This window comes from Rattus rattus, chromosome 2 (genome assembly GCF_011064425.1).
Source record: "Rattus rattus isolate New Zealand chromosome 2, Rrattus_CSIRO_v1, whole genome shotgun sequence".
Taxonomy (NCBI): Eukaryota; Metazoa; Chordata; class Mammalia; order Rodentia; family Muridae; genus Rattus; species Rattus rattus.
This window is the reverse complement of record NC_046155.1, coordinates 169108244-169125784: the sequence shown is the minus strand read 5'-3', so window position 1 is coordinate 169125784 and position 17541 is coordinate 169108244. Positions and strand designations below refer to the sequence as shown.

Sequence of the window (17541 nt, the reverse complement as noted above, 5' to 3'; positions counted from 1 at the left end):
ACGCAGGGCAACAACCGTGTTCCAGGAGCACCCCATATGTGAACAAGCTGCTGGGGTCCAGTGGGCTCCTCTGCCCACACACTCTTAGGGACCGACGGGGTGGAGTCAAGCATTTGGGAATTTCTGTGAAGACTAACTCCCATAGCCCATCAGCATGAGGCCAGATCAACAGCCCTGGACAGTCTCCAGGCAGGGCCTATCCCGCCTTGTACTTCACACGCCAGACCTAGCTCACACCCCATTACCCCCATGCTGTGCGGGGTCGTAGATGCTGGAGGGAATGCGAAGTGGAAACAGATTTTCTTCCCGCAAGGTCCATCCCAGTGGCCCACAGCACCCAGAAACCTCCCTCTTTATCACCTGATGTCATTAGGCCCTGGGCAGATGTTCACTTACCTGGTGCTGCCAGCACTGTTTCCTTAAGGATCCGCCCATTGCGTAGCTGGGCTGTGGTGTGCACACACCCTCAGTCCCAGAGGCAGACAGATCTCCGATTTCAAGGCCCATTCTGCAGGGAACCTAGGGACTTGGCTGAAGTGAGTTTGGGCAGTTACTTGAGAAGATAGACTTACGATCTCTAGATGGTTTGAGCTATTTGGATCCTTTCCTCTAAGAAAAGGAAAAGAAGTCAAGTTTCTGGACGGAGCAATGATCACATCACGGAAGCCGAGCTACAATTTTTTGATCCACTTTTTTGTTTTGGTAGCTCTTGTTCTGTTTGGTTTTTCGAGACAGTCTCAACTGTGTAGCTCTTGACTGACCTGGAACTCATATATAGACCAGGATGCCCTTGAACTCACAAAGATCCTCCTGCCTCTGCCTCCCAAGTGGTAGACAGTAAGGCATATGCCGCTACCACCAGCAGCCGGCTTTGGGATGTGAACATGGGGACTTGTGAATTCTGAGTAAACCCTTTACTATCGAGCCATGCCCCGACCCTGTTCACCACCACAACCACCCCAAGACTGGGTCTTGTGTATCCCTGGCTGTCCTGCAAGTCCCCTTGTAGACCAGGCTGCCCTCAAACCCAGAGATGCACCTGCCGCTGCCTCCTAAGTGCTGGGACTGCCAGCTCACATTTTTAGGTTGAGTCAGTCTCCATAACTTGTTATGGCTGACTCTACCCCACAGTACTAGGGATTAAACTAGGGACCTGGGATATGCCAGGTCCCACCTGTTCTACCACTGATTCATCCCCAGTCCCCAGGCCAGCTTGAACTTCCCTCAGCCTCCTGAGCCAGAACAGGCATGGCTCCCAGGACCTCTCCACCATCAGTTCTCCTTTCTGTTGATTATGGACTACTGAATAGTTCTCCCTCTGCTGTGGGAAGAGCTCAGAGACAGGCTAAGGCACACACACAGATGAGACCAGTTCAGGAAGTCATTCTGTCTAGGGTCACGCGGCTGCCTGGTCGTCTCTAATTGTACTCGGATGACTGGAGAAGAGATAGTGTAACATCCCACCTCCAGCTCTGCGGTCCAGTGCCAGCCACAGCCAGCTAACGTAGCCGGCCCTTCCTTCCTGCTCTCAGATAGTCCTCCCTGTCCACCCTGGACATACCCAAGCACAGACAGACTCCGGTTTGGCTTCAGGGTATCTTTAATCTCTCACATTGCTTCTTTCTGGAGGGTGGGGGTGGGCAGGAAAGGGAGGGGACCTCCAGCTGACTTGTTTCTGAGTGATGTGGTCCTCGCCGTCACCACGTGTGCACCAAGATCATCCATTCTGCTCACGGGTTTGATGGTCCTCTGGTCTCTGCATTCACAGTGGGGGCCGAAGGGCAACTAGGGCGGGTCTCGGGAGGCAAGGTAGGCAGCCAAGGTCACCAGGGCAGCCGCATATGTGCACAGGCCCAGCCCCACGGCAAGGACCCCCAGCAGGAAAGCACGGCGGGAGGCAGCCCCTGCCCCTTGGACGTCCCCCTTGGCCCAAGCCTTGTTGGTCTGTAGAGGCAGTGGGCAGTGGTAACCAAAGTGCCCCCCTCACCCTCTGTCCTGCTTCCTGTGGCTCGCTCCCCTTCCCCCACCCAGTATGACTAATACATTTGTCTATTCCCAAAATGGGGTTGGGGTACAGGGTTAGGGCAACGTAGTTGGTGGGTATTTAATAAAGAATGTATTACATAGGTGTGTCCCACACCTTTAATCCCAGCACTGAGAGGCAGAGGCAGGCAGATCTCTTATGTATTTAAGACCAGCCTGGTCTACAGGGTGAGCTCCAGGGCAGCCAAGGCTACACAGAGAAACCTTGTCTGGGGGATTTCCAGATGCCACTATCATATGCCAGGATATTAACTCAGTTGATTTACACAGTAAACCCAAGAGAGGATTGTTCCCATTTACTGAGGAGCAAAGCCTGTAGGGCGCTCACTAGCTTCTATAGTCTCTTAAAGGGTGGAATGAGGATGATTCTAAGCCCTTCACCACCACTCTAGAGTCATGAAATGTGTCTTGGCTTTCCTCCAGTTTCCTTCCTTTGTTTTTACTTTATATAGTGTTTGGTTGTTTTGACACAGTCTTGGGTAACACAGGCTGGCCTGAGGTCCCTTTGCAGCCAAAGATAACCTTGAGTTTAGATCACCCCGCCTTCGTCTCTTATGTGTTGATCATCAAAGTCAGCACTTGATGCACACCAGGCAAGCGCTCTGCCCATTGAGCTGCATCCTTGGCCCTGTTCTTTTTTGGTTTTGGTTCTTTGAAGACAAGATCCTACTTTGTAGCCAGGTTGGCCTTGAAACTCCTCAGCTCTCCAAATACTGACTGGGATGACAGGCGATCACAACCACATCTACTCATACCTGTGTGTTTCTATGTGGAACCTTCCCTCCAGCCTACCCCACTGTGACCTTAAGCATAGCATGGCTCTCGCTTCTTTTTTCTCCTAAGTCAGCACCCTTCCCAGTCCCAACACAGACTGACCTTGTGGGCCAGACAGAAGGCAGCGATGCCCACAGGCCAAAAGCAGCACAGCACAGAGAACACAGCCAGGCCCAGGTGGTCATGGGGAAGAAGTGGAGAGAGCCGGTCACCCCCATCATCATCTGAGTCACTGTCACTGGATGATGTGTCCTACAAACAGGAGAGAGCATAGATGGTGGTCCTCACCCTCCTCCCCCCATCACCCCTGTAGACCAGTGTGCTTCCCAGGGGCCCTCCCAGAGACTTCTCCATCCCCTGGTTCCCTCAGAGGGGAGACATTGGACTCTGAGGATCTCCAGAGAGACCCACCCCCAGGGTGCTGAGTTCATTCTCAAGGATCCAGCTATTGCGAATAATCCTTGGGTGAAAACATCTGAAGCAGGGTCATGAGAATGTACAGGAGTTAGAGATGCTCCAGTGTTCTGAATTGTCAGGACAAACCTGCCTGCCCCAAATGAGTGTAAAGCCAAGTGTGCTTGTGACCCAGCATTCCTAGTGCAGAGGTAGGAAGGTCGTCAGGGGGCCTACCTGGGGTACATGAGACCTGTCTGGAGAAAATAAGTAAAGGAAAAAACAGAATCCATTGCTGATATCTCCAGGCAGCTCATCAGGAGCAAACCAGATCTTCTCTGGGAAAGGTACCTTCATTCTAGGCCTCGAAATAATTGATCCTAAACATATTTTTTTCAAACAAAATGTCCAGACACACAGTCAAATATACCATACACAAACAGGGACTTAGAGGGGCAATACAGTTGTCAAAGCCCTTGATGCTAGGAACAATCAGAGGCAGTAAAATGGTATTTACTATGTGTGGCAGGCTGTTTTCAACCCCATGTACTTGGTTTGATTTAGACGAGGTCTGTCTCTCTGTAGCCCCAGGCTGTCTGTCCTTCAGAGCTATGTGTAGTCTAACTGTCTGAAGCCATTCTCCGGCTTCAGCTTCCTGAGTGTCAGGATTGTGGGCACTTACTGGTCTCTACTATGTAGTCCAGGCTGGCCAACAGAAATCCACCTGCCTTTCCCCCGGGAGTTCTGGGATTAGAGGTGTATGCCAAAACCCTCTGCTCCAAATACTCTGCTGTGACTCTGATGTTCTTCCCCTTGAATCTGGGCAGGTTTGCTACTCACTTGACAGAATATGACATAAAGTCACTCTGAGATTTTTAAAGAAAAAGTGACAAAAACCAAGTCTGGTCCAGGGGACTGAAATTTCAAGTCCTGCTGGGCTATAAAGTTCTAACTCAACCTAGGCAACTTACCGAGACCCTGCCTCGTACAATGGGAAAACCAGGGTGCTGGCACCTGCCTTAACCCCAGCCTTCAGGAGGTGGAAGCAGGAGGAACACAAGTTCAAGGTCACCTTCAATTACATAGTGAGTTTGAGGCTAGCCTGGGCTACATGAAGCCATTGCACAAGAGATAAACCAGGTGGAGTGGCATAGACCGTGATTCCAGTTACTTGGGGCTGAGGGAAAAAAAAAAAAAAAAGAATGTGAGCTGAGAAGTTCAGGCTGGTGTGAATATCAAGCCTTGTCCCAAAGAAGATAAATCACCTGACTGCTACAGTTGATGGCGGTGCACACCTTTAATCCCAGCACTCAGGAGGCAGAGGCAGGTGGATCTCTGAGTTCCAGGACAGCCTGGTCTACACAGAAATATCCTGTCTCAAACAACAAAACAAAATTTAAAAACTAATTTTAAGATGGTCATTTGGCACAAACCTTTCCAAGCATTCTTGGAGGCTGAGGTAGAAGGATGAAGAATTTAAGGTCAGCCTGAGAGATACACAAACTGAGAAAGGGGGAGTAGGGGCTGGAGAGATGGCTGAGTGGTTACAGCTTTGTAACTCCAGCTCCAGGTGATCTGAATAGTAGGAAATGTGTTACTCACTGGGGACACGCATGCATGTGCATGCACATGTGTGTACACACACACACACAAAGGGCTGTAGAGAGCTCATTGGTTAAGGGAGCTGGCAGAGGATCCATGTTGGATTCCCGGCACCCACCCACATGGTAACTCACAACACTAGTCCCAAAGAGACCTAGCGCCCTCTTCTGGCGTCCACAGACATCGCATGAATATAAAGCACAGATACGAAAGCAAAACACCCACACACATAAAAATAAAATGGTTTAAAGTAATAGAATCAAAATCTAAAATTAAAAGAATATTTTCTAAAGCAGTGGGAGGGAGATCAGGGAGCTAGGTCAGCAGGTAAAGCCACCGGCTGCTGAGCCTAATGAAAGCTGTCCTTTGACTGCATGTGTGCCCTGGCCTCACTCCATACGGAGCATGCACACAAATAAATGTTAGGGTTGTTTTTTTTTTTTTTTAATTGAAGACTTTAACTTGAAAGACTGGGTCAACAGAAGCCAGATGTTTACGGGTTCTGGAATGAGAAGTAGTTAGATTGGAAGGAAGACAGCAAACAAAGATTAAAGAAAGTGGTCAAAGTCTGAAGAAAAAGAAAAGCAAAAGACTGCATTTGGGAGACAGGACCAGGGGGATCTCTCTGAATTCAAGACTGGCCTGGTCTACAGAGAGAGCTCCAGGTCTGTCATGGCTCCACAGAGACTCGTGAGACTCCCAGCCAGCCCTCAACAGTCAAGAGAGACTCCAGACCTAGGCAGGTAGCTCTGCCATCAACCTGATGCTCCTACCTCAAGGTCAGGGGTCTCAGGCTCCCCCAGGCCAGCGCTCACTGAAGGAAGAGGTGGGAGAAGAAGCTGCCAGCCTCTCGGGGAATCTGCAAAGGCAGTTTCTGGGAAGAGGGTTCCCAGCTCTGGTTTCTCAGACTTGGAAGCAAGGAGGTCCCAGGTTACGCTTGGCAGTAAGGGTTGCTGGAGTTCCTGTATGCTGGAGTTGTCCATGGCTATAGTAGAGAGACCTGGAGACAGGGAGACAATGCAAATTGCAAAAGTTTTGCCTTCATCCATCACCCGTCTGCCTATCGGCTTTAGAAACGAGTGAGCTCAAAACACCCTTCTATTCACTTTACAGATAGAAAAACAGACTTTGAGAATAGAAAGGGGTTACCTAATTTACACAGACTATTCAGGAACCCTGATGGTCAATTCTGGGTTTAATTTAAAAACAAAATTATAGACCTTTAGGGCTGGAGAAATGGCATTTAAGAGCACTGGCTGCTCTTCCAGGGGCTTCAGGTTCAATTCCCAGCACCCACATGGTGGCTCACAACTGTCTAGTTCCAGGAATCTGATGCTCTCACACAGGCATACATGCAAGCAAAACACCAATGCACATAAAATAAAGATAAATCACTTTTTAAAAATTACACACCAATGGGCAGTGGTGGCACACACCTTTAATCCTAGCACTTGGGAGGCAGAGGAAAGTGGATCTCTTAAGTTCCAGGACAGCCTGGTCCACAAGGCAAGTTCAAGGCAGCCAAGGACATACAGAGAAATCCTGTCTTGAAAAACCAAAAATAAATAGTAAAATAAAAATTGTGTACCTGTTGCTTGATCATTGTAAACCATGTCTTACACACGTTTGTCCCTTGAGCCCTCCCATCCCCAGGTTCACAGGTCCACAGCCTTCCTCCTGTAATGCACACATCCATCCCTCACCCCCAGTGACTTAGGAACTCCACCCTAGTTCACACTCCTCTAGCCGTCACTCAAACTCAGTTCCCAGGGCCACTGTCACCATCAAGATAAACCCACCCTCACCCACACCCTGTTGTCTGCCAAAGGTCTCCTTGAGCACATGCTGCAAATGACAGTGGCTTCCCTCAGAAACATGTCTGAGGCCGGCAACGTTATTATGTGTCCCTGAGCCTCCTTAAACAATCAGTCCTCACCTTTGCTGCATCTGAAACCGCAAACACCCTCACCACGCAGATACCCCCACTCCACCCCACCTCCACCACCTCTCTTCTCAGCTCTCATCCCTTCCATTGCACACCTGTCCAGCTCAACCGGTGTCACACCTTGCCCCTTTTCCACCGCGCCCAGGACGCCACGCATCTCCCCCACTAGCCTGTCTGTCGCCTTAGCTCTCCAGCATATGTACTGTTAACACTCAACCAGAAAAGATCTTTCTCGTTCTACTATTCCCCTGCCCCACATCATTCCAAATCTAGCGCAGGTCTCCGCCAAAGGTTCACCCCCGCAACGCCAGGACCCCAGGGGAAGAGCAATGTCCCCATCAATTCTCACCGCCCACAGCCAGACGCCCGACCTCCTTGGGTCTCGCAGGGCACCCACCTTGCCCTGCCGCCCAGAGATGGGCAAACCTGAACCCAGAGATCGGGTGTCCGGGGTACCCCGTACAGGGTCTGAGAGCTGCTGAGCTGCGCTTTGGTCTCTGCGCCCCGGCCACCCCGCAGCGCGCAGTGGGAGGAGAGAGGCGGGGCAATAGCTCCAGACTCCGCCTCTCCGCGGTGCCCCGGGAGGGGGCCTTGAAGGCTTCTTCGACTCTGGGGGTCCCAGAGCCAGCAGCTTCTCCCTTAAGGAGGCTGAAACCTGTTGGTTGGAACATGGCTGGACCCCACTTTCCTCCCCCAAAAAGATGTCCCCGCAACAACAGTAATAGCACCGACCACAGCTTTGTGCCTTGTTCTAAGAGGTGCTTTAAATATACACAGACACAGAACAATTCTAAGAGGCACGGTATATGGTCTTATTTTACACCGCAGCAAAGAGGCGCAGAGAGGTGAAGTAACTGGCCCGAGAACACAGCTTGTTCAATGAGTGCAGATGCTACCCCTGGCCCCGTGCTGGCTGCATTCCTTTCGATTTGCAGATGAGGAAACTGAGGCCAGGACACTGGCGCCTGTGCTGACACAAACAAATGGAACTAGTGCCAACAGACCGTTAACCCGCAGCTGAATTCCTTACTGACCTCGAGGAAGCGAAGAAGCCGAGGTAGGAAGACTGAGGACAGAGGCCGAGGAATGGTCTAGGAAGGGGTGCTATAAGCATCCATCAGTGTCTCTGGTGGTGTCAGTGATTCAGGATTGGGCTTTCTGCATATGGTCCTTTGCAGGCATCTCAAGGCACTTGGTGTGTACTTTGGACCATAGATAGCTTTATCTCTCTAAACCTACGTTCCTTCATCTGAAAACTCAGGGCGTATACCCAGACTCCTAGATGTGATGACATACAATTAAATTTATTTCATTACATTTATTGTGTGGTGCACACATGCTGCATAGAGCAGGCATGAGTAGAAGTCAGAGGACGAGTTGTAGGAGTAGATTATTTTCTTCCACCAGGTATGTACTTGGGATCCAACACAGGTTACAGGATTAGCAGCAAACTCCCCGTTCCCGAGTCATTTCAACAGCCCAACATATGGATTTAACTTAGATGTGACAACAAATGCCCACACATTTACCCAAAACCTGGCAAAGTATGCGCGGTGAACACGTGAAATGTGTGTATCAATTTTATTGTTCATAACTCATGCCTGTTCAACTGAAGAATTCTCCTGGCTCTCCAAGACATCCCCCTCCTTCAGGAAGCCCACACAGCTTGCACTGCCTCCCTCTCCTGCAGTCCTCCATCTGGCTAGACGGGGAGGATTTCCCCGGCCTGATGTGGGGCCGTGGAGTTCCCTAGCTCTAGGGTGCCAGGGAACTTTGCCAAGAGTCCAAACACTCAGGCTGGCACGGGCCCCACTCCCAGAGAGAGCAGATGGCGTCTGGGAGCACGCTTGGCTCAGTCTGAGTTTCTGGCACAGAGACCCACGGGAGGGATAATGCCAGGGGCAAGGGCCAGGATGGTTTTCACCAGAACGTATTTACTAGCTCCTTCCTCTTGCTCCAGTTGTCTTTTACACCATGTAAAAAACTGCTAACCTCTTCGGTTTGCATGCTTCCTGCCTGCTCCCATCAGTATCAGCTCCAGCGGGGCTGGGATTTATTTTCTTTTGTTCAGGGCTGTGCCTCGGGCCAGAAAACAGTGCCTGGCATAAAGTAGGCCCTCCTTTCAGCCTCGAAGGATAACGGTATGAACTCCTACCAGCCTCATTTTTCCATCAGACCACTGAGCTCAGTGACAGCCCACCCTCCTTTCCCTCCTAGTGGCGAATTCCTGTCAAGGTAAACTATGGCCTTGAAGCGTCTCCCCAGTCCACCTCTTTCCAGGGAAGGCCTGGGGGCTTGTGTGTGTGTGTGTGTGTGTGTGTGTGTGTGTGTGTGTGTGTGTGTCCTAGAATGTGGAAAGAGAGAGAGAAAGAGAGAGAGAGAGAGAGAGAGAGAGAGAGAGAGAGAGAGAGAGAGAGATTAAGAGATTTAATGCTAGAGAAGCCAAAATTCCCTGCATGCTAATAGGCAACTAACTGTACCTTTGTCACCTCCTTACCAGGGGGATTCTAGGTAGGGCCTCTACCTCTGAACCATACCTCCTATCCCTTACTGTGGGATTCTAGACAAGGGCTCTACCACTGAGCCACACCCCCAGCCTCTCATTGGGGGATTCTAGGCAGGGCTCTACCACTGAGCCACGCCCCCAGCCTCTCATTGGGGGATTCTAGGCAGGGGCTCTACCACTGAGCCACGCCCCCAGCCCCTCACTGGAGGATTCTAGGCAGGGGCTCTACCACTGAGCCACTGGACATGGATGCTGGAAACAGATCTCAGGTCCTCTGGAAGAACAGCAAACATCTTAACCACTAAGCTCTCTCTCTCCAGCCTACTTCCTGATTCCTATGGGTTCTTTGTCCTTCATGGAAGGTTTCCACGCTGAGTAAATAGGTATACAAACTATCCATAACCTGCGCCTTGTTTCCTTTGGGCAGCAGGTATATTCTGTGACGTTTGTTTATTGTTTGTGCACTTTTCTGTACGTAATACTTAGAAAGTGATACATTTGAAGAGGGTAATTTAGATCCTTCTGTTTCTAAGATGAGTCAGTGAGAGAAGCAAGCAAGGTGTGAAGCTCTATTCCAGCTGCCATGGAGAACAATATGGCAACCCTGTTGTTCCGGAATCCCACTTCTAGGGAAACGCCCGAAGAAAAGGAGGGACATTCTGACACACACTTACAATGTGGATGAGGCTGTGTGACAGACGGTTTTACTGAATGAAATAAGTCAATACAACAAATGCTGTATGACTGGCCCGGAGAGATGGCTCAGTTGCTAAGAGCGTATTCTGCTCTTGCGTAGGTCTTAAGTTCCATTCTTAGCATGCATCCTGGGTGGTCACTACTGCCTGCAACTCCATCTCCAGGACGCCAGATGCCCCCTTGTAGCCTTGACAGGCACTATATGCACCTGGTGCTGAGATATACTGGTAAAGTAGCCATACAAACAGAAAAGCAAATAAACAAAACCAGTGGCGTTAGTGTTGGTAACACATACCCTGAAAATTGGAAGGGAAAATGGTGGATAGCTTCTGAGGGACAACCTTGGAGGTTGGTGAGCTAGCTTCTGGCCTCTACATATGCTACATACACCAGAATACCAGAACACACACATACACACACGCGCGCGCGCGCGCGCGCCACGTTCTTGGTTTTTTGTTTGTTTGTTTGTTTTGTTTTGTTTTAAAGGGGATTGGCCTGGAACTCACTCGATAGCCCAGGCTAGCTTTAAATTTGCAGCAATCCTCCTGCCTCAGTCTCTCACAAGCCACAATACTCATCATAAAATGTTTTAAATTTTAAAATTGGCTCCAACTAAAAAAAAAAATCTAAGAAAAAAGGAAAGAGACCCCCCCAATCCCCTGCCAAAGGGGCTTCTTCCTTTCCTTTTGTAGGGTTTATTTTTATTGTGTATGCCACATGTGCAGGGGGAGGGAAGAGTTGGAGCTGTAACTCCTGGAGCTGGAGGTGCAGAATGCTGGGAACAGAATTCCAGTTCTCTGGAAGAGCAACAAGCAGCAATCTGAGGGAGCTCTGAAAACTGAAGAGAAAACCTATAACAGAAGAGAAAACCTACTTCCCAAGTCCTCTAGTGTCAGAATGTGGAGATCCTTTTATCCCTCCAGCTGTAACAGAGAGATGATCACAATGTGAATTCCTTTAGGTGCCCGTTTGGTGCCATCTGGCTTCGTCCTGACTATGATCCTGAACAGGAAAGGTGTTTTGTTTTGTTTAAGGAAGCAAAGACCATCAATAGATTTTCTTATTGCGTGAAGAAGATATGGAGAGGAAACAGTTGGCGCTCTAACTTCCTCGACTGCTGATGGAGATAACCCGCCAGGCCTCCCACTCTGGGGTGTAAGGCGTCGCGGGGGCAAGACTGACGCAGAGTTCCCAAAAATGTACCGAATGACTGCGTCCATCACAACTACGCCCCACCCCCAGAGTGCAAATATAGCACCAATCATCAGCGCACAGGGCGGGCTCAGGGGAGGAGCCTGCTGTTGCCCCAGCAACAACCCGGGAACCCTAGGAGAGCGAGGCTGCGGACCTATCTACCTCAGGTCTTCCTCCGCCTGGAAGGGCCCGGGCGGGGCGCGAGACTAGCCTCGGCGTCGGCGGCCGCAAAGAGGAAGAGGCCAGGCCCATGAACTACCATCCCCGAAGCAGCTTTCGCTTCTAACGGTCAAGTACGCAGAGGTAGGAGCGACGCATGCGCTACGCCTAGGGGTAGGGCTAAAGCAGCACTACAGCTGAGACGCATGCGCCTTTTGAAGCGTGGCTGACCTACCGAGAATGGGTGGGGCCTTGCGCGTGCGGGTGGAGTCACACATCCTGGGGCGGGGCTTTCTAAGTGTCTGCGCCTTGGTTTACTGGTGCAGGTTCCTGCACCTCTCGGGGGTGGGGGTCTTCCCCATTTTTCTTGGGCTTTTCTGGGGAGGTGGCTTGTATCTGTGATGAAGACCACATTGTCAGTGTGTTGGTGGAATTAGCTTAGAATCACAGTACTGTTCTTCATGCTATATTGGCTTCAGTTTTCCCAGTTGTCCAAAGGAAATAATAAGTTTACCTCACAGAGCTGTGATTGGATTTTTCCCTTCCTAGAGCCATGGCCGAAGTGCACGTGATCGGACAGATCATAGGGGCCACCGGTTTCTCTGAAGGTAGCCTCTTCTGCAAGTGGGGCATCCACACAGGTATTCTTCCCACACTCCCAACTAATACCCACCCGCCTCCCCTAGCCTATGTCTCCATGTTCTTTCCACAACTCTCCAATGAACTCATACCATACTGTCTGCTTTAAAAAAAAAAAATCCAGGGGTTGGGGATTTAGCTCAGTGGTAGAGCGCTTGCCTAGGAAGCGCAAGGCCCTGGGTTCGGTCCCCAGCTCCGAAAAAAAAGAACCCCCAAAAAAAAAAAAAAAAATCCTTTTCTTTCAGGTTATACCACCATCTGAAAACATAGCCCCTAAGCATATGGGGCTGTGACATAAAACACACACACACACACACACACACAGACACACAGACACACACACACACACACACTTCCTGTCCTCAGGCCAGTAGACAAGCTAGGTGTGGTTATGCATATCTGTAATTCCAGCACCTAGGAAGCCTTCCATTACAAGTTTGGTGCCAGCCTGTGCTACATGGCAAGAGACCCTGTCTCAAAGAAAAGAGCACAAAATATTCACAAGATTATCATAAGCGCTAGAAAAAAAGAAGCAGAGTGATGTACTGGAGGCTGATTTGGGATAGGGAGGTCTGAGTCAGAGAAAGCCTTTCTGTGCAAGTGACTCTTGAATTGGGGCAGGAGGGAAAAGGCCGGAAATAGGGCACCCAGGAGCAGACATTTCCAGGCAAAAGGAACAGCCACTGCCAAGGCCCTGAGGCAAGGGAGCAGGACAGGACCAGTGAGGCTCCAGGGTGGGGAAGGGTAGTGGCTGATGACTGACTGGATCAAGGGTGCACGTGGGGGTTTTTCGAGGTGACAGTGAGGAGTCTGAAAGCTTGGTGTATGTGCTGGGCGAGGGAGATACGATGAAGGCATTTCCTGGGGCATTTAGCACAGCATCTGGGATTTAGCGCTCAGTAGGTGGGCACTTTCCCCTTAGTCCTCACTGGGGCCATGGTGTGCTGCTCTCAGATGGTGCCTAATCTCATCGAGGTTTTTGAACTAGGCCTCTGAATGGGGGCGGTGGGGGTGGGGGTGGGGATAGTAGGGAAAGGATGCCAGGAATCTCATCACTTGGGGAAGGTAGGCTGGAGGGTCAGGACAAGTTCAAGGTCATTCTCAGTACGTAAGAGGTTTGAGGCTAGCCTTGGCTATATGAGAGGATACTGGTGCTGAGAATGTAACTCATTAGAGCATAGAGCACGTACCGAGTAACACACAAGGCTCCGGTCTGGATGGTATCCCCAGCAGTATGCATAACACATGAATATTTTATTTTATTTTATTATTTTTTTTCTTTTTCTTTTTGGAGCTGGGGACTGAATCCAGGGCCTTGCGCTTGCTAGGCAAGCGCTCTACTTCTGAGCTAAATCCCCAACCCACACATGAATATTTTAAAAATCAATACTCCATATTTGCTCTGCGTCCTCTCATAAATTGTGAGAATTTTTTTTTTTTTTTTTTTTTTTGTCACTCGTTCTATAGATAGGGAAACAGAGAAAAGTAACTCTGCTGGGGTTGCACAGATAAAAGAAGATAAGACTTGGTGCTGTGGATTGTACATTGTTGCCACAGAGCCCTTGCATATTTAGTGCTCTAGGTTCCATCCTGAACACTGCAAAATACACAATACATGTATGAATAGTACCAGACTTTATTTGTTTTCTGAGACAGGGTTTTTCTATGTAGCCCTGGCAGCCCTGGGAACTCCTGTAGACCAGGCTGGTTTCGAACTCACAGAGATCTGCCTGCCTCTGTCTCCTGAGGGCTAAGACTAAATGTGAGTGCCATCACCGCACAGGTTTGTTCTCTCTCATCTCTCTCTCTTCATCTCCTTCCGGTTTTCCTTTTGAGACCCATGCTGTAGCCCGTGCTGACTTCACACTCGTCAGGCAGCCCAGGAAAGCCCCCCACACACTCCCACGTGCTGAGATTTCAGGTGTAGACTGCGGGTGCCAAGATCTGAATCCAGATATTTGGTTCTAGTGTTTACACTGTGTAACTCCCACTCCCAAATACCAGGGGAAAACAAACCAGGTCTCCTTCCTGAAGGGTGCTACTCACCCCCAACCCTGTGTCCTGGTTCTCATTACAGGGGCTGCATGGAAGCTCCTGTCAGGCGTCCGGGAAGGCCAGACACAGGTAGACACACCCCAGACAGGGGACATGGCTTACTGGTCCCACCCCATTGACCTGCACTTTGCTACGAAAGGTCTCCAAGGTACATACAGGATGACAGGAAGGGAAGGGGCAGTCAAACTAGGAAGAGCTGGGCTTGGAACACCCTGGCCGTCTCTGCTCCCCATACATTTTTGGGTCCCTTTTCTGGTGCATTTGAGGCTTCACTCGAGTTATGCAAAACCCTAGGCCGTGGAATGTGCCAGAGGTCGGGGTAGAGGAGATAGCAGGAAGGGGGGGGGTCAAGTGGCAGAGGAGAAGGCAGTGAGGAGGCCGGGTAGGGTGAAGAGAGCTGGATGGGAAGGAGAGGGACAGGAAATGGGCCAGTTGCTGCTGCTCACACACGGGGGCAGAGGTCCTGCTCAAAGGGGAAGTGAGTGTAGGAGGGAGGAGGTAGCATGTCAGTGCTGCTTTGCTGGGAAGCCGCCCGGGTATTTCAGCAATGTCAGTCAGTCCTGTTTGCTGAGTCTGTGCCTGCCGAGCTTGAGAAGGGATGTCCCCGACTAAGACAGGACCCTCCAAGCCCTGTCTTCAGGGCCTCTATTCTAGGTAGAAGATGGACCCATTTCTAGATGGGGCCAGCGCAGAGGCTGTGGAGACCCAGAAGTCATCTCTGGTTGGTCCCATGGCCTTATATGGCAGAGGGGTTAGAGCTCTGCTGTAAAGGCCAGGAGAAGCTAACTAGGCCCAAGGACAAAGGCAGAGGGTGGAGGCAGAGAGCCGGAGACGTGGGTATTAGACGTCTGCGGGAGAGAAGGCAGGGGATGGGGCGGTAGGGACAGAATGTAGGGCCTTGGCTGCAAAGGTGCTAAGACTCTCTCCTGAAGGCTCTGGGGAGCCCAGTAAGAAATGGATGGGTCAGATTTTCCCCTGGACCAGCATACTAGTTTCTGTGTGGGCACCGAGTCCTTGTTGCCTCAGTCCTGGCCTTTGGTAGCTTCCTCCCTGCTTGCTTGCTTCTTAGTCTCTCACTCAGCTGTTCACCAGCAAACCCTAGGGGCTCTGAAACCCACTTCTGCTTCTCACCCCATTCCGCCACCCCACTGAGCCCGCTCTGCCCTTCTTCTCTCTTTTTTTTTTTTGTTTTTTTTTTTTTTTTTTTATGTTTTTTTTTTTCTTTTCTTTTCTTTTTTTTTTTTTTTTTCCGGAGCTGGGGATCAACCCAGGGCCTTGTGCTTGCTAGGCAAGCCCTCTGCCACTGAGCTAAATCCCCAACCCCCTGCCCTTCTTCTCTTACCTGGACCATTCTTCCTTCCCGTCTTCCCTGTGCTCCCAGACCCAGGCGTCAGGGTCTGGGACTGGACCGGACCCTGGGAGGACACAAATGCGACCATGTTCTTCCTCTGCACAGAACCCTCCTGCAGGTCTCCTGTCACTCAGAGTAAACGCTGGAGTCTTCTCTGGCATCACATGGCCCCATGTAATCTGGCGGTCACCTCTGTCCTTTGTCCCCCATGACTCCCCGTTTTAGTCCCGTTGGGCCCACCAGGCCAGCTCCTACTTCAGAACTGTTGCACTGACGGTCTCGTCCCACTAGGTGCCTAGCTAGCCCACTCCTGTAAGCATTTCTGTACCGGTTGCATCCTGGTTGGTTTGTTTGCTTTTGAGAACATAGTGCAGGCCAGCCTGGAACCTCAGCAGCCCAAGTGTGCACACTTCCAGGTGAGGTCTTCCTGTATAGCCTGGTTGTCCTAGAACTCATGTGTGGCCCAGGCTAGCCTTGAACTTGCGGGGATCCTCTTGCCTCTACCTCCCAAGAGCTGGCAGTCCAGCTGTACACTGCAGTGCTCAGCCCAAATGTCCCCATCTTTAGTAAAGCTTCCTTTAGCTGCTCCCCACTTTTCCAAGCTACATCTCCACCCCTCCCTTTCTGGCTGTTGTTTTTCCCCAGAGCGGTTATCACCATCTGACATACCCTATAATTTACTTATTTACTATGTTGGTTGTCTAGGATGTCAGCTTCACAGGGCAGGAATTTTTGTCTGCTGTGTTCATTGCTGTGTCCCCAGCCTGGAGAACAGGGCCTGCCAGGGAGGAGCTCAGGGTAGCGGGGGACCTGGGCTGCACGTCCAAGCATTGGACTGTCAGGCTGGGGCATTCAGCTGTGCTCTGAGGCCACTAGGAACCTAAAGAATGGGAGAGATGGTTGCACTGGGGAAGAAAGGGAACTTGAGCCAGGTGGGCGAGAGCAGAGCAGGTCCATAAGGAGAGAGGGCGGAAGGGGTCTTAGCTGAGGTCCTGACCTGGGGGCTTTGGAGAGAGAGGAGACCATGAAGGGAGGTGAGATGAGGCCAGCCCTGATGAGTTTTCACACTCGAGAGCTTGGATTTTGTACTCTGGCACAGGGGAGCCATGGATGGGTTTTGAGCAAGAGGGTAATGTGGATTTCTATAGATCCCTGTGACTGCTATATGGAGTGGATGGGAGATGAAAACACAGAGAGGAAATTAAGGCAATAATCCAACGTAAAAGGGCTGTACCGAAGTCTCTACTGGTTTCAAGGAGATGGGAACCCAGGGGCAGGTCTGCCTCCTTTGTCCTTTTTTCTGACCCCTCTTGTCCTGCAGGTTGGCCTCGACTTCATCTCCAGGTGTGGTCCCAGGACAGCTTTGGCCGCTGCCAGCTTGCTGGCTATGGCTTTTGCCATGTGCCTAGCAGCCCAGGCACTCACCAGCTGGACTGCCCTACATGGAGGCCCCTGGGTAGTTGGAGGGAGCAGCTAGCACGGGCTTTCGTGGGTGGCGGGCCACAGCTGCTGCACGCAGACACCATCTACAGCGGGGCCGACCGCTACCGCCTGCACACGGCCGCGGGTGGCACAGTGCACCTTGGTATTGGCCTGCTGCTGCGCCACTTTGATCGCTACGGTGTGGAGTGTTGAGGGACTTCACTGCCACCAGTCACCATCATCCACAGCCCTGCGCACACGACGGCACAGCAGTGAAGCAGGCACATGGACTCTGGAGACTGTCAGTCCTGATCTCACCCAAGTCATGGCCCTTATGCCATGGACTGCAAGGCCAGGAACTACCCCTGTGGCCCATGCTCCACTGAATTACCGGGTAAAAGTGTGAGTTGGAGGGACTTGAGGAGAGCCTGCTGTTTGGCACTGTCAGGGGCACTTAATAAAAGCATGCATTTCTCATAGGTAAGGTGTCCCCTCGTACCCGCTGCAGTTCTCAGATGTCGGTCTTCTTATTTAATCCTCCTTGACACTTTCATCAGCAAACCCAAAGTCTGCTCCTACCTTTCGCTCTCTGCCTCCTAGGTCCTCTAATATAGGACCCTGTTTTCACACGAAGTCCCAATTTTCCCTTTGACCCTTCAACAACTCCCAAATCCACGGGGGCGCTTCTGTTGGTCACCAGCTCTAGTAGTGTTCCGCCGCCAGGAGGCAGCACCCTGGAGGTGGGGCGGGGCCGGGGTGCCC

General features: G+C 51.0%; 2 protein-coding genes across 8 annotated transcripts; one reads left to right on the top strand and one right to left on the bottom strand.

Annotated features, from left to right (window-relative positions):
* Positions 1-1582: 1582 nt before the first annotated feature.
* Tmem91 (transmembrane protein 91) lies at positions 1583-7276 on the bottom strand. Of its 7 annotated transcripts, none has more exons than XM_032894159.1 (5): positions 7155-7276; positions 6249-6358; positions 5586-5812; positions 2920-3069; positions 1583-1944 (listed from the first exon to the last, which is right to left on the bottom strand). In XM_032894159.1, the coding sequence occupies exons 3-5, from the start codon at positions 5793-5795 to the stop codon at positions 1786-1788; spliced, it is 519 nt and encodes a 172-aa protein (XP_032750050.1). In that variant the 5' UTR covers positions 5796-5812; positions 6249-6358; positions 7155-7276; the 3' UTR covers positions 1583-1785. The 7 variants fall into 7 exon arrangements, with proteins under 7 accessions (XP_032750050.1, XP_032750051.1, XP_032750049.1 ...); XM_032894160.1 differs by having other exon boundaries at positions 6249-6354; XM_032894158.1 differs by lacking the exon at positions 6249-6358.
* Positions 7277-11250: 3974 nt separating this feature from the next.
* On the top strand, positions 11251-17293 carry B9d2 (B9 domain containing 2). Its single transcript, XM_032894156.1, has 4 exons — positions 11251-11456; positions 11862-11953; positions 14029-14154; positions 16679-17293. Exons 2-4 carry the CDS (start codon positions 11866-11868, stop codon positions 16990-16992), a joined length of 528 nt encoding a protein of 175 aa, XP_032750047.1. The 5' UTR covers positions 11251-11456; positions 11862-11865; the 3' UTR covers positions 16993-17293.
* The last annotated feature ends 248 nt before the right edge of the window (positions 17294-17541 follow it).

Bases quoted from the DNA above. Each gene is read 5' to 3' on its own strand.
- B9d2 (XM_032894156.1), top strand. From the start codon at position 11,866: ATGGCCGAAGTGCACGTGATCGGACAGATCATAGGGGCCACCGGTTTC. The intron at 11,954-14,028 runs GTATTCTTCCCA...TTCTCATTACAG, and splicing joins CAAGTGGGGCATCCACACAG to GGGCTGCATGGAAGCTCCTG. The intron at 14,155-16,678 runs GTACATACAGGA...CTTGTCCTGCAG, and splicing joins TGCTACGAAAGGTCTCCAAG to GTTGGCCTCGACTTCATCTC.
- Tmem91 (XM_032894157.1), bottom strand. From the start codon at position 6,425: ATGGTTTACAATGATCAAGCAACAG. The intron at 5,813-6,400 runs GTACACAATTTT...CCCTGTCTCCAG, and splicing joins TTACAATGATCAAGCAACAG to GTCTCTCTACTATAGCCATG. The intron at 1,945-2,919 runs GTCAGTCTGTGT...CTGCCTCTACAG, and splicing joins CCTTCTGTCTGGCCCACAAG to ACCAACAAGGCTTGGGCCAA.